Source organism: Gymnoscopelus microlampas (assembly GCF_963454915.1).
Source record: "Gymnoscopelus microlampas genome assembly, chromosome: 3".
In the NCBI taxonomy this organism is placed as follows: Eukaryota; Metazoa; Chordata; class Actinopteri; order Myctophiformes; family Myctophidae; genus Gymnoscopelus; species Gymnoscopelus microlampas.
Genome location: NC_139940.1, coordinates 47910785 through 47927658, shown reverse-complemented (window position 1 = coordinate 47927658; position 16874 = coordinate 47910785). Strand labels below are relative to the sequence as shown.

At 44.0% G+C, this 16874-nt stretch overlaps 1 protein-coding gene across 1 annotated transcript in view; it reads right to left on the bottom strand.

Annotated features, from left to right (window-relative positions):
• Positions 1-16874, bottom strand: part of fhod3b (formin homology 2 domain containing 3b) — a 193667-nt gene that overhangs the window by 16648 nt on the left and 160145 nt on the right. The window contains exons 15-19 of the mRNA XM_084052364.1: positions 14718-15371; positions 12844-13112; positions 11060-11773; positions 7274-7432; positions 2540-2722 (exon numbers count right to left, since the gene is read on the bottom strand). Coding sequence (XP_083908490.1) covers positions 2540-2722; positions 7274-7432; positions 11060-11773; positions 12844-13112; positions 14718-15371 — 1979 coding nt within the window. The remainder of the gene's footprint in view (positions 1-2539; positions 2723-7273; positions 7433-11059; positions 11774-12843; positions 13113-14717; positions 15372-16874) is intronic.

The following is a 16874-nucleotide window of genomic DNA, read 5'->3' as shown; positions in this document are numbered from 1 at the left end:
AAGCTCCATTTATACGGTCCGTTTCATACGCATATATTATTATTATAACCCAAGTGCTGTTTGCTCTTGATTTTATAATTGCGATTTATGTGTTTTTCATTTTAATTTAGCTTTTTATGGATTATGGCTTTATCGTGGTTTGCATGTGGTTATGTTTTGTTTTTTTATGCTGTTTGGTCATCTGCCTGGATTGGAAAGCACCTTGGGTCACCTCCAGTTGCTTTGAATGGTGCTTTATACATAGAGGTATGTTGACTTGACTTTAAGCCCTTAAGTCCTGGAACGCATCTGTGTCATTTTTTGATTCTAGCTAAAAAAAAGCATTATTTTACACTTTGGCTATTGAAAAATAGCAGATCTACAAGCTCGTAGCGCGGCACCGAGTGCCGCACTATGAGCTTGTAGATCTGCTATTTTTGAAAAATCGTGAAAATGTGTGCAAAATTTTTGAATATATATATTTTGAAACCGAACATTTGTAACTCAAATCTTTGCTTCTGGGGGGTCCCTGGAACAAAATATATTGATATGGGGGTCCGCGGCGAATTACATATAGTTTTGGGGGTCCTTGACATGAAAAAGTTTGAGCACCACTGATATAGAAACATACGTTTTTCAGAAAACCGATTTAGAAGACATTTTGGCAGAATCAGAACCTCAGGCCTCAATGGGTTAAAAGCAGCAGTGTGAGTTTTTTTTTATTTCTTAGATTAGTTTTTCATGTGCTTTAGACAGCATGTTATTTAGACGCTATAGGCTCGTTGATCTTCTGGTATCCTATAGTTTCAAATGAATGTCATTTATCTACTACATGAGAGAGTGTTTACCTGGTATCCACTACGTTGTTCTCTCTGCACTCTGTGTGGTTATTTACCTTGTTTATTGACTAGAGTCCAAGTTTACTCTATTTATTCCGACCTCACACTTGGATAAGAGTGTCTGATGAATCAGTGGTTTTCAGCCCTTTTCATATGAAGGTCCATTATTTATTCGGCATTTGAGCCACTAGGACCACCATTTGATGAGATTTAGCCTTTAACTAAGAATATTTTGTTGTCGTCGGATACGATTTTGTCCACGATTCCATGCTGTATTGATGTTGGTACCAATAGGAGAGATAACAGGCCAACTTTGATCAAAATAGCAATTCTTTAATTAAGTCATGCAGATGTTTAACAATAATTAAAAAAATATCTAATAAGGGTCCAGGTGGTTACCAACTCTCCATCATTTAGCTGGGGACCACCTGGAACCCTTTCAAGGACCAACGGTTGTCCCCGGACCACTGGTTGAGAACCACCGGTGTAGGCGCTCGACAAAGCCGGATGCACCGCGGCGGATTCGAACCCACAACCTTCGTGGTGGTATGGGCAGCAGTGGTGGAAGGTAACTAAGTACATTTACTTAAGTGCTGTACTTAAGTAAAATGTTGAGGTATTTGCACTTTACTTAAGTATTTCCAATTTCCAATACTTTTACTTCTACTCCACTACATCTAAGAAGCAAATATTGTACTTTTACTCCACTACAATTATTTGAAAACTTTACTTACTAGTTACTTTTCAGATATAAATCATGATATTATAAAACATACATTAACCACTTTAGCCCTATTTTATACATAGGCTATTTGAAAATAGCCGACCTACAAGCTCACAACGCGCCGCATCGCGACGCGTTGTGAGCTTGTAGATCTTGTAGATCTTGTAGATCTTGTAGTACTATCAAATGTTTTAGTACTTTTACTTTTGGTACTTTAAGTATATTTTGATGCCAATACTTTTGTACTTTTACTCAAGTCAATTTTGAATTCTGGACTTTTCCTTGTAACACACACATTTCTATATTGCAATATTGGTACTTTTACTTAAAGGTAGGGTAAGTGATTTGCTTTGGTTAAAATAAGTGTTAAATAGCTTTATATTCTGATAGTACTCATTGCTATAGAGTGTTTGTTCAGTAAAAGGAGTCTCCTTGTCTCTCCAGCTCTTTATAAAACAGAAAATGCATTTTCGTTTCAGTTTCAGTTTCATTTCCAATTTTATCCAACCAGGACAGAGAACTCAATCAGGATATAGATTAAACAAGTTAAATTGGAAGTGATGACACTAAGAAATGAGCAGACAAAATTGGAACTGGAACACTATATAAATTAAGCTTAAAAATGGGTACTTTCTTCTGATTGGCTGAGATTTTGACACCTACCGAAAAATGTATTTTCTGTTTATTAAAGAGCTGGAGAGACGGGGAGACTCCTGTTACTGAACAAACACTCTATAGCAATTATCAGAATATAGTGTTTTAACCTTTTAACAAAATACTTTTTGTTTTAACCAAAAAATATCACTTACCCTACCTTTAAGTAAAACATATGAGTACTTTTTTCCACCACTGGTGGGCAGACACTTTTACCACTGCGCGGCACACCCGAGCGCCACGGCATCGCGCTATTTTTCTGATGGCGCCGCCGCGGCTCCCAGGTGTTACTGCATCGCACGGAGCCACACAGAGAGGCAGACGGACAGACAACAACCCTCACCTTCTCGATGACCTCGTAGTCCATCTTGAAGGCCCACAGCTGCAGCCGGGCGGACAGCTCGGTGATGGAGGACAGCATGAGGAGGAACTGCTCGGCGCTGCCCAGGGGGACGTCCGGGCTGACCAGCTGGGCCTCCTGGATCCTCTGCTTCTCCTCCTCGCTGGGGATCATCGTCAGGATTTTCTACGGGAAGAGGAGGATGAAGGGAAAGGAGAAGAAGGCAGAGAGAGAGAGAGAGAGAGAGAGAGAGGGAGAGAGGGGGGGGGGAGAGAGGGGGGGGGGGGCTCTCTGGGTCAGTCGATATACTGTATATCGTTGTTGTCGGGCAGAAACCTCTCATCTCCATTATTCTAACTTTTTGTGTTTTTTTTTTTTCGTAAATCGACGCCCTACTTCAGGGGTCTTCAACAGGGGGTCCGGGACCCCTAGGGCAGTGGTTCTCAAACTTTTTCATGTCAAGGACCCCCAAATTGACACTTATTAGTTTGACACGCATTAGGCTACGGACCCCCATTTAATGGCATTTCTATCCCTGGTACCCCAATTTATATTCTACAATCAATGTTAATTTAACTCTGAGAGTGTACAAATGGAACCAAATGGACCCTAACGGGTCCATTTGGTTCCATTTGTACACTCTCAGAGGGGGTCTAGGGGGTTACTACAGGGGGTCCGCCAAATCTTTGTGTGATATGATGTTTTTGAGTGGTGCCAACCACTCCTATATCTGACTTTGTCTGTGTGTCCGTCCGTATGTATGTATGTATGTATGTATGTCCAATAAACAAACATTGATGACAACATCAATACGGGGCTCATCAAAGGCACCACTCTCTTCACACACAGGGTGTGATTTTTTTTTTTTACCTTAACCACTTGAACCCTATAGCATCGAGAACTTTAGCCCAAAATAGCAGATGTACAAGCTCAAGCTTGTGCGCTTGTACATCTGCTATTTTTTGGCAAAGAGGTGTTTGGCGTAGAGGGACAAAAAGAGCAGACCAACCAAGTAAACAAAAAAAGTTGAATCTGAAACACCATTTTATACAATATAGAGGGGGGTCCCTGCTTCATCTCTCTCTCTGCTAGGGGGGTCCATGGCCTGAACACGTTGAAGACCCCTGCCCTACTTGATCACAGCGTCACACAGAAGCGTTAAAAGTAACAGATCCACAAGATCGAAACGCGACGCGAACAGCGCGTTTGGAGCTTGTGGATCTGTTACTTTTGCCGTTTCTGAATTTGAATCCTGAAAAGTGACAGTTTTTGGACGTATGAGGTTTCCACCCTGACAAAGACATATATATATATATATCAGAAGGTCTTTGACGTAGACGTTGAGGTCGTGAGGAAGCTACGGCGGTGTCAGGGAGGAGTTAACGGGCCGATTTATGGTCGTTTGCGCACCGGGCCGGTGTTGCGCGCCGCAAAACAGCCGACGTACAAGCTCACAAACGCGCCTCAGTGCGATGCGTTGCGAGCTTGTGGATCGACGGTTTACGGCGCGCAGCACGGCACGCAGACATTATAACTCGGCCTTAACCCATTAAGACCTGAGGCGATTCTTAAAAATGTTTTCTAAATCCTAACAGTTTTTTGAAAAAAATCGAATTTTTTTCCCCAAGATTTTTCAAAAATAGCAGATCTACAAGCTCATAGCGCGGCACTCGGTGCCGCGCTATGAGCTTGTATATCTGCTACTTTTGAATAGCCAAAGAAATCTAAAGTGACACAGATGCGTTCCAGGTATTAATGGGTTAAATCACAGAGACGTGGGGGGGAGGAGGGGATTGATTCCAGCGCTGTACGCTCCAACATCCTCGGGGCTAATTCAACGCTTATGGGACCCTTATAGGGGGCGACTCTTTTTTTACACTCTGGGGTAAATTGACACTCAAGAGTTTTACAGTGTATTCTACAGCTGTGTGAATTTCATATTTCACTACCCCCCCCCCCCCCCCCCCTGCAACCTTGCACAACTTCTGAACTTCAGTGGTGTAAAGTAACTAAGAACATGTACTCAAGTACTGTAATTAAGTCCAATTTTGAGGTATTTGTACTTTACTGGAGTATTTCCAATTTTCAGTACTTTTACTTCCACTCCACTACATCTCAGAGGCAAAGATTGCACTTTTACTCCACTACACTTATTTGAAAACTTTAGTTACTAGTTACTTTGTAGATTTTGATTATTATTACAAAACATACATAACCACATCAGCCCTATATACATTTCGACCATTTGAAAATAGCAGATCTACAAGCTCACAATGTGTCGCGGTGCGACACATTGTGAGCTTGTAGATCTGCTATTTTCAAATGATTATTATACATTTCATATAAACTTGTGAAATGGGACATTCTGCATAATGAGTACTTTCTGCTTTTGGTACATAAGTACATTTTGATACCAATACTTTATTACTCAAGTAATGTTTTAATTCCGGACTTGTAGAAATAATGTAACAGTAATAGAGTATTTGTGCATTGCAGTATTGATACTTTTACTTCAGTTAAACATTTGAGTACTCTTTCCACCAATGCTGAACTTTGTACCCCCCCCACACACTCTCGCCGGCGAGTGCCGTGCAGAGACGTACTCCTCTATATGTTAAGATTAAGAACATTCCCAAGGAAAAGGTATGAAAAGTATGGCTTGTGTAATACCGCAGGGAGGAGGCCATTCATCACTATTTGCAGGTCTACCATTTCCTCCACAGGCAGTGTTGCCAGATTTTGCGAGAGGTATAAGCAACCAAGTCTATAAAAAACAGCGACTAACACATGAGCACTTTAAACCCATATACATCGGCTATTTTCTAAAGCATCTTGGGGAAAAAAGTTTAACATTTGAGATATATTTTTTTTAACATTTTACACAAATCTGGTACAGGCACAAAATATTTTCAGATGGGGATACGCGGACAATTACATATTCATTTCGGCGTCCTTGACATGAAAATGGTTGATTATCACTGGTTTAAACAACATTTAGGAAGCCATCCCAAATAAACAACTACACTTTAGAAACAAGCCACAAAAAAAAACGCAACCCGCAACTACCAAAATTTACCAGCCACAGAAAAGCCTAGCGTTGCTTATAATAAGCAGACCTGGCAACACTGTCCACGTTTAAAAAATGACCTGGAAGTATGCGTGTGTGTTTAATGTTTAATCCTTAACGGCCTCCCCCTTTGATTAATTGTACCATATCAGCCAAGCGGGCCCTGCTACCCCGCTAGGAACCCACACAGAACACGTCCGCCGCCGCGGCCAACACCAACTAATTGACGCGTTTGTGGAGTGAAACGCATTAGACGCGTATTTTGGGTGAGCTGAGTAAATATCTGTCCGGGGCGGCCATGTTGCTTTTGGAGCCGGTGCTGCTGTGTGAAGGGCTGTTGTTTGCTGGGTCAGCACCACTGGACGGTCTGCAGATACCGAGGAGGACATGTTTTTTCTCTCTCGTTTTTGGATAAATGTGGAGAGGACTGAACAATATAGGGCTGGACAGAAAACGGTGGTGCAAGGTTGGTTAAAATTGGCCGTAATGTGTATAGACGCATCCCAGACTCGTCTTTCTCCTGACTCCCAAGCTCTTGCAGTCAGAACTGCAGACTTGCCGTAGTCTGAAAACTCCTCCTAGTAGCACTTCATTCTCTCTCCTTGTACAGTATCTCTCCTTTTCTCAATAGATTGAACCCATTAAGACCTGAGGCCGCTTCTAAACATTTTTTAAATCCTAACAATTTTTCGGAAAAAAATATAAAAAAATCATTTTGACGTTTTAAAAAAAATAGCAGATCTACAAGCTCGTAGCGCGGCACTCGGTGCCGCGCTATGAGCTTGTAGATCTGCTATTTTTGAATAGCCTAAAGAAATCTAAAAGAGACACAGATGCGTTCCCGGTCTTAATAGGTTAAAAAAGAAAAATGGTATTATGCACAATATGAATAATGATGATGTTTAGGTATTATCCTAAACCTTTGTTTCTTCTGTTCTACATGAAGCCAACCGGTTGAAGTAATCACAGATTATCTTTAAAGGAGAATTCCGGACTAGCCTGTTCCTTACCTTTATATGATATTATTATATCCTAGGACGAGTCGTACCGTAGAACATTTTCATAACTCCGTCCCGAGTCCACCGCAGCTAAAAACCAGAGCGGACGGTACATGCGCTAGATCGCGTATTGTTATCGCTCGGAAAAAAAATTGAGCGATAAATGGGCCGCCGTAGTGTTTATCAAGCGTCTTGGATGAAATCACGGGTGAAATCTCGTCTTGCTAGACTCCCGGAGGGGCGCATCTAACAAAAACACCAGTTTTCTGTCATTAGGAAAGTCAGATATCATCAAAACAAATATGATAAAAAATACGCGATCTAGCGCATGGACCGTCCGCTCAGGTGTTTAGCTGCGGTACACTCGGGATGGAGTTAAAATGTTTAACTCCATCCCGAGTTTTTTCTACTGTACCACTCGTCCTAGGACATAACAACATCATATAAAGGTAAGGAAAAGGCTAGTCCGGAATTCTCCTTTAACCTTTGCTTTTTTGAAATATCGAAGGTACATAGTAGTACTCTATTGCTAGTTTGACTGTATGTGCAAAAATACAGCGACAAAAATACATACAGAAGGAAGTGGGGACCCAATTATTATTAGACCTAGCGACCCACGGTGTTTCACTATGAGCGGCCTGCGTGGTCAACACATGGAGCAGTCCTACTCACCTCGATGCCTTCCTTGTTCAAAGCGTACTCGTCAAAGTTCAGGATGGCCGTCTTGATGGTGCGAGGAGGAGGCAGGACGGTCAGGCCGATGTTGATGGCGTTGCTGCGCTTGGAGTCCAGCACGATGATCTCCTGCCGCTTGCCGTCCACCGCCGCTTTCTGTGGGACGGACACAACGTTTCTGTGAGAGAGAGATCACCCAGCAGGGGGCGACACTAAAGGTCTCAGAGGCTCTCTCCGGTCGGGCAAGTACAGGTCGTGTCCTACTTGCCCAAAGGTCATGCCCAACTTGCGTAATTGTCCTTTATAGAATGAATTTGAATTACAGTTCGTTTTAACGGTTAATTGACATATTCAACCCAAGTAACCACTGCACACAGAGTGTGAGTGGGGGGGGAGAGAGAGAGAGAGAGAGAGAGAGAGAGAGAGAGAGAGAGAGAGAGCTCTCTGGCCACGTTCACATGTTTATAGACAGATATCTTGTGTTGTGTTTATAGCGAACTGCGAACGAATACAATTGCTTCCCCACTCAAACGCACTTTCCCGTTCGGGCAACCTAAAAGCAAACTCCACTTGCACAAACGTTTTATTTACTTGCCACGGGCAGTCGGGTAGCGGTTAGTGTCAACCACCTGCCCAGCCAGCATACGCTGTTAAAGCTCCAATCCAGAACTTTCTAAAAGGGGGTTTAAGTGATAATGTTTTGTTACAATAAGTGTTAAATAACTCTATATTTCTATAGTAATGATTGCTATTTGTTAGCAGAATACATTTGGTCTAGAGACCAGGTTTGAATCTCGTATCCACAAGTTTCCTAGGGCGCTGTGGGCATCACTTCCTGTCGATTTGATCCCTGATACCTGTATCAAATCGACAGGAAGTGATGCCCACAACGCCCTAGGAAACTTGTGGATAGGATATGAGACTTACTGACTGCGGATTTAATTTAACTTTGAGAGTGTACAGAATGTAACCAAATGGACCCAGAAGGTTCCATTTGTAGGTTCTCTAGAGTTACAAATGGATAAATGAAAACTGAGGATTGGGGGGGGGGGGGGGGGGGGGGGGGCTTTCACAAACATTGTCCCAGAGCCAGAACAAGCTGGGGGGGGGTCATTGAGTACATTGTGCCGTGAACTTCAGAGAATGTTCCAAAAAAACGTTTGAGAATGGCTGCATTATTAGAGTCTATAGTATCATGGGTTATGCAAATATTTCCTAACGACTTCAATTGCGTGACTTGGAGGAGCTAATGGCAGAACAGAGGTGATCGTAGCCTTTCTTTGGTGATCAAAGTATGAACATTATAGCGGGAAGGAAAAAGAGAACGGCATTAAACATCAAACAAACGGTGAACTACGGACAGACGGAATGAAAACACAGCTGGAAATTCCACTTCTTCAGTGTGTTTCTACGTATGAAGCTCCCAGTGGAGCATCTGCCACAGCAAGGTGGATCTACTAGGTTTCTCACAAGAGCCACTAGATCCATGCCACAGTTTCAGGTCCGATACTGATCCTGATTTTGGAGTGATTTTGACCCATAGTTTGTAAAGTGTAACATTTTCTTATCATGTTCAAAAACTTTGATTTGATTAACGTTTGTATTTGAGAACATGTAACTTATATCAGAGCTTCAGCTATAGCTTTGTTTTATTTAACCACTTAAGCTCTATTTAAAAACAATATATAAAATAGCCAATTTACAAGCTCTCATCACGTCGCAACGTGGTGTGTCGTGATCGACTAGATTGAAAACATTTTTACATTTTGGAAAGCAAGATTTAAACTGTGAAATGTGTATTTATTTCCCTCATATTCAGCCTTATTGTACTCACTGTAAAGGCATTGTCAGCTAATCTCACTCACACACCAAAGTGCTAATTCTAAGCTGTTTGAGATTGGTGCTCTGGGTGCTTTCCCCCTGCTGGGGTCCCATGGTCAGGGGGCCATGCAGAGCTATGATGCTGTTTTTATGCAAGAATCTTCTTCAATAAATGGTCAACACTTCACCCTGTTTGGTTATTAATATTTTCCCATAATACATTTTTCAAGACTTTTGCCTATAATAATCACATCCTATAGGGACACCAGGTCAAAAGTGGCTGAAAATCGGGACAACGTCGGCTGCATACAGATGTGCCATTTCAAAACTTCAAATGTCCTGCCATCGGCAAGACAGTACATTTTCAGGGGATTCCCAGGGCAATAAGAGGGACAAAGAAGGGCATTTAAATTGCTGAATTGTTTTGATGATCACTGCTTTTATGATGCTAATTGATTTGAGCAACTGGTCAAGGACCTCTTCAAATCACCTTTCGCCTCATAATGAGTCTGACACCTTCTTCAACACACATTCTTTTGTTCTCATGTATATGGATGTCTGTTGAAGGGAAAAACGGGGGTGTGCAGTGACAACTTCTTTTCAGGGGCAAAACAGTGCATTTTTAAGGGCAGAACAGGGAGGAAAAAAATGCATTTTCAGGGCACTTTCAGGGAAAGAACAGTAACGTGTGAAGTTTTGAAGTGGCACATCTGTAATTGCAGATACCAGATATATCTGGCCCATATGTAGGTCTGTGGAACCACGAGGTGGGTCTGCGTCTCCCTCGCTGAGACACTGACCTGTCTCAGACAGTCAGGCTCAATGTGACGACAGAGAAGTATATAGAAGACAGACTGTCTGCAGGCTCTTTGATGCTTTCAGGAGGAGGAACCAGCACACTCCATCACACTGAGACTAGCAGTGGACCTGCATCTATAGACTAGAAGCAGCCATGTGTTTCACATGGCCTGCATTCCTCTGCTGGGTGAGAGGCTATGTAGGAAGTGTGGCAGTTCATATGAATGGCCTGCAGTCTCGCTGTTTCACCGCTGTTTAGGACGGGATATCAACCGGACATAGAGAGATGGCGGATTTGAAATCGCTGCAAAAAAAAAATCTCACAACTGAAACATTTTGCTAGGCCAAGTCCTATAATCTGCCATTTTTGTGAAAAAGCGTGAAAGTAGCCCACTCCACACACACGCACACGCACACACACACACACACACACACACACACACACACACACACACACACACACACACACACACACACACACACACACACACACTAGAGCTGTGTTTCATCAAACACTTATAGCACCGTATGAAAAATGCTGACGTCTAGGTATTATCCTAAACCTAAAGCTATGTTTCTACTGTTCTACATAAAACCAACCGGTTGAAGTAATTGCAGATTGAGGCTTTAACCTTTTTGCTTTTTTGAAATACCCAAGATCATTTGGGTTTATTGGGAGATGCGTCTGCACATGTATTCTATTGCTGTTTTGGCCACTTCAAATACTGTTAAATCGTAAAATAACTGACAACCGAAAATAGCCGCTCTACAAGCTTACAACGTGGCACGTTGCGAGGCGCTGTGAGCTTGTAGATCGGCTATTTTCGGTTGCGTGACATGCTTCCCCATAGAAGACATCGTCTCTGTCGGGTGGAAACCTCATATGTCCAAAACTGTGGACTTTTCAGGATTAAAATTCCAAAATAGCAAAAGTAACAGATCTACAAGCTCGAAATGCGGCGCGAAGCGACGCATTTCGAGCTTGTAGATCTGTTACTTTTGATGCTTTTGTGTGATACTGTAGTATGATCAAGTAGGGCGTTAATTTACGGAAAAAAAACACAGAAAGTGATAAGAGGTTTCTGCCCGATAGCAACGGCATGCTGGCTTCTACGGAATCCAATTGACTGAAACGAGTCTGAACTTGCAAATCCACACTGTTACCTTGGTAACGGGCAGCTCCTTGGACTTGGACTCAAACAGCTGCTCCAGCTTGGACGTGTCCAGCTTGACGGGCTCCAGCTTGGACCACAGGGACTCCTTGCAGCGCCTGGGGGGGGTCTGCTTGCACTGCCAGTCCACCGGCCGCACCTCGTTCCAGAACAGACGGATGGTCTTCTTCTTCTTCTGGAAGAGCGGCGAGGCGTCTCCCCCTCCCCCTCCTCCCCCTCCTCCTCGGCTCAGCTGGGGGGACGGCGGGGGGAAGGGCGCCATGAACGGAGGGGGCGGCGGCATGGTGGGGGGCGGCGGGCAGCCGAACGGCGGCGGCGGCAGCGCGGAGGAGTTGCACAGGGGGGGGAGGGGCGGGGGCGGCGGCAGCTGCAGGTGGTGCTGGTGCTGTCCGGAGCCCATCAGCAGCACGACGCTGTCCAGGTCCAGGATGTCGCTGTCGTCCTCCTCGCCCAGGTCGGTGAAGTCCATCTCCTTGATGCGGAGCTCCCGGGGGGCGGCCAGCAGCTGGTCCCAGATGTGGTCCGACTCCTTCTTGGGCGGGAGGAGGGGCGAGGAGGCGCGGGGCTGAGGCTGAGGCTGCTGCTGCTGCTGCTCTTTGGAGGAAGGAGGCGACTCGAACTCCGGCGGAGACGTCAGGCCCTTGACCAGGTCTCCGAACTTCTCGGCCACCGCCCGCACGTTGCCCTGGTTGTCCAGGTGTCCCACCTGTATAGGCGTGGGACGATAATCGTTTTTATTATCGTTTATCGCGATAGAAAAAGAAAAGGCTCACAATAATCGTATCGTGGAGATTTTTGAAATTGTCCTCCGGTCATGCATCCTTTCACTTTATTCGGAGCTGGATATCCGGTACTACTTTAACCCTTTAAGACCTGGAACTGTGTGATTTTTAGATTTGAGCTAAAAAGCATTATTTTACACTTTGGGCTATTTTTGAAAAATCGTGAAAATGTGTGCAAATCTTTGAATATATATATTTTTAAAGCGCACATTTGTAACTCAAATCTTTGCTTCTGGGGGTCCCAGTAACAAAATATTTTGATGGGGGTCCGCGGCCAAATACATATCATGTTGGGGGTCCTTGACATGAAAAAGTTTGAGCACCACTGATATAGAAACATACGTTTTTCACAATACTGTTGAGATTTAGGAGACATGTAGAATCGGCTTCAGGTCTCAATGGGTTAAACCATCGATGCTTAGTAAAACGGAGCTGCAAAGAGGGCACTCGGTACGTGTTTTTCTTCCACTTTACACCAAATCTCTTCGCCAAAAATAGACGATCTACAAGCTGACGATGCAAGCTTTGTAGATCGGCTACTTTTGGCGAATGTTCACTCCAGAATAGGGATGCTGGGGATTCAAGTGGTTAAAAGTGCCATGTTAAGAGTTTTAAGCACATGTTGATGAATATAATTAACTCATTGAGTGCCACAATCCGTCAAATCCGTCACGTGGCCTGACGCCCAGAGCGCCACAATCCGTCAAATCCGTCATAAAAAAAAATTCAAAATAAAATAAAAGTTTTTTTTTTTTTTTTTTTTGGGGGGGGGAAAACATGTTCAGAACCCAAGATATGATGATTTGAAGATTTGCTGCTCCATCCACTCCTTGTTTAACCTATAACTTAAAAAGGCTGTAATCTCGCTTCCTAAGCACTTCTTTTTTTTACAATGAATTTTGGCTGTGGCACTCAGAGCCAAAATTCCAAAAATGAGCATGGCATTGAATGAGTTAATCGCGATTATTTTGGCCACAACAATGGTGACTCCCACCTCCATCTTCTTGACGCTGTCCTCCCTGGCCTGCCGGTGGGCCTCCAGAGTGCAGATCCTGCTGGCCAGGCTGGTGACCTCCGTCTCCCTCCTCCTCTCGTCCTCGTCGTCCTCTGTGCATTTCTTCTCTCTCTCCGACTCGGCCAGCTTTCCCTCTCCGTCCTCGCCGGAGGAGGCCTTCTGGGCGTACAGCATGTCCAGCATGAAGCGCTTGTTGTTCAGGATCTTGTCGTTGGCGTCCGCGTCCTTCGCGCACTGCGTCCACTGGCCTGTTTGTCAAAGGGGGGACAAAAAGGTTTTACCACAGGGATCCAAGAACCTTTCCACGCCAAGGAACCTCACATAGCCATAGCCTCTGGGCCCCCTATATTGTGAAATAGGGTCGATTCAAAAAATAAACAATTGTGAAAGTAAAAGCAGTGGTGGAAAGTAACTAATTACATTTACTTAAGTACTGTACTTAAGTAACATTTTTAGGTATTTGTACTTTACTTGAGTATTTCCCATTTCCAATACTTTTACTTCTACTCCACTACATCTCAGAGGCAAATATTGTACTTTTACTCCACTACAATTATTTGAAAACTTTAGTTACTAGTTACTTTTCAGATATAAATTATGATATTACGAAACATACATTAACCACTTTAGCCCTATTTTATACATGGGCTATTTGAAAATAGCAGATCTACAAGCTCACAACGCGTCGCTTTGCGACGCGTTGTGAGCTTGTAGATCGGCTATTTTCAAACATTTTCGTACTTTTACTTTTGGTACTTTAAGTACATTTTGATGCCAATACTTTTGTACTTTCACTCAAGTAAATTTTGAATTCTGGACTTTTAATTGTAACAGAGTACTTCTACATTGCAGTATTGATACTTTTACTTGAGTAAAACATTGGAGTACTTTTTCCACCACTGTCTAAAAGTGACCAAATTTGACTGGGGTTGAGTCCTCTAGCATTTTTTCGTGTCATATGAAAGCAGGGAAAACTGAGGATTTGGTTGGCAACGCTAGCAAATGCTATAGCTCTAACCTTATATTTGACTACACGTTTATGCATTTATTTCATATTTACATGTTGATGTATGCTCTGACATTTATGTCAGACATACTCTAGTTACTAGTTAGACTCTACACATACTAGAGTCTAGTATGTGTAGAGTCTAACTGGGCTATTAACTTATTTTGGATAAAAAAACATTTTTTTCTCCAAAAAAAAAGTGTTTCTGCTTTCCTGAAGAAAGGGCACCAGCAAGATGACAGTCCTCCAGTCAAAAATGGTCACAAATGCGCACAAAGCGTTGCCCCCCTGGTGTTATAGGTAACCTATTAACCAAGAGGTGTGCATGGTTGAGCTGCATTTGGCATTTCAGCACCCTCTGGTGGACAGATTTGGGGACAGCTTCACACATACAGACAAGGAGAGCTTCATTACGAAAGCTTTGAACTCTGACCTTCACTTTGTCTCACTGCTAAGTTTAAAAGAGACAAGAAAGATCAGTGAATACACTAAAGGCACACAACGTGTGTAAAAATAAAAAAAGTGCAACAGTACTTTTTTTTGTTCTTGGAAAGTGCAAACAGTGCACAGGCTGAAAAAAAAGGTGCAATAATATATATCGTCGCTGTCGGGCACAGACCTCTTATCTCCATATTTACAAACAAGCTCGAAACAAGGCGTGAAGCGACACGTTTTGATCTTGTAGATCTGCTACTTTACCGTTTTGGACATAATGAGGTTTCCACCCGACAGAGACCATATTTTTCTGTTCTGAGAAAGTGCAAAAAAGCTTCTTTTTTTTCTCTGTGTGATTTATAACGACTTCCGAGGGAAGAACAATAAGCAGTAAGAGTTAAGCCGCTCCCACCTGCTTCGATGTCATTGGTCAGCTTCTCCTCCCGCTCCTCCCTCTCCAGCGTGCTGCTGGCCGAGGAGATGCTGGACGCCGAGCAGTTGTCCTTCTCGTTCACCTCCTCGTTCTGACGCTCCTTCTCGCTGAGGAGCACCACGCTCTCCTCCATCGCCTGCCCCTCCTCCTCCTCCTCCTCCTCCAGCTCCACCATTTCCACCATCTCCACCTCCTCTCCCTCTCCTTCCGACCCTCCTCCTACCATCACCACCTCCACCACCTCCTCCACCTCCTCCTCCACCTGTCCTCTGGCCACCGCCACCTCCTTCCCCGACGGCCTCCTTCTGTCCGCCGCCGTCGTCTCCTCCTTCTCCTCCTCGTTCCTCCCTAGCTTCACTTCCGCGTGCCTGACGTCGCGCGGCACCGCTAGCTCCGTCCGTCTGCTTCCCCTCTGCCTCGCCTCGGCCTTCGCCGCCGTCGTCTCCGTCTCGTCTGCGTCCTCCTCCTCCTTCGCTTCCGTCTGCTGCTCCTCCTCGGCGGGGGGAGGAGGCTCGCAGGCCGACGTTGTTGCTCCTGCTGCTGCTGCTCCCGCCGTGCCGCTGCCGCTGCTGCTGCTCCTGGTTCTAGACGGCAGGTCGAGGTTTGGCGGCTCCGAGACGAGGCGCTCCGTTCCTGTGAAGAGCACAGAGCCATATAACAGAGGCAGCGGGTCAAACGGAGCCTGTGGGGGGAATGTTCTCCCTCTGGGGCCGAGCTTTTGATTCATCCCCGTCCAACGGAACAGTGGAGAACAACCTTTTTTTTTTAGCTCTTTGGACCGCTAGCATAATATCGCTGCTGCTGTCGGGGGGCAGAAACCTCTTCTCTCCATATTTTAACTTTTTGTGTTTTTTCCCCCCGTAAATTAACCCATTGAGACCTGAAGCCGATTCTACATGTCTCCTAGATCTCAACAGTATTCTGAAAAACGTATGTTTCTATATCAGTGGTGTTCAATCTTTTTCATGTCAAGGACCCCCAAAATGATATGTATTTGGCCGCGGACCCCCATCAAAATATTTTGTTCCAGGGACCCCCAGAAGCAAAGATTTGAGTTAAAACACTTTAAAAATATATATTCAAAGATTTGCACACATTTTCACAAATTTTCAAAAATAGCAGATCTACAAGCTCATAGCTTGTATATCTGCTATTTTTGAATAGCCAAAGTGTAAAATAATGCTTTTTAGCTCAAATCCAAAAATCCAACACAGTTCCAGGTCTTAATGGGTTAACGCCCAACTTGATCATACTACAGCGTCACACAAAAAAGCCCCAAAAGTAGCAGATCTACAAGCTCGAAACGCGGCACGCGTTTCGAGCTTGTAGATCTGCTACTTTTTCTACTTCAAATCCTTAAGAACTGTAACAGTTTCGGACATATGAGGTTTTCCACCCGACTGAGGCGACATGCTAGTGGTCCAGATTATTCAAACAATCCTCGAGGACCACCCCACCCCACCCTCCCCACATCTATTTAGTATTTATGAAGGCATAACATTCAGTCATTCATATTTTATTGCATTTTTTAAAAAAAATCATATTTAACATTAATGATCTTGAAGTCGGTTTTATTACTTAAGGAGGGCTCACACTACAAGACAAACAGGGATATTTCAATCTGGGGGGGGGGGGGGGGGGTTCCGCTACCCAAGCCTAGATCGAGAGCGATTATCGCGCAAGATCATCCTCTAGTGTGATTAAACCTCTTGCTCACAGACGATCCGGGCCATAGCGATCATGTGTGATATTTATCTGGGCGATCACTACTGTCCGAGTGGGACGGCATGGGATACATTGTGAGCTTGTAGATCAGCTGTTTTTGGTGCATGACACTGCGTGCAACAAAGTAGCCTATATCAATTGATAATCGTTTAAAAACATAACTCGTAAATTTGATGGACTTTTGATACATTTTACAAAAAGTGCAATAGATATTCATCAAAACATTTTAAAAAGATTTTCCCATGGACCATTAACCACTAACCGGAGTCCCTCTCTATACTGGGGTCTTTTCTGTTTTCTGTTATCGCGTATCGACAAGCTCGCAATCGCGTTGAAACTTTCCCCCACAATACGGAAGCTGGGGTTTAACTGGTTAATGGTCCAAGGACCAGTGGTTAAGAACCTCAGTGA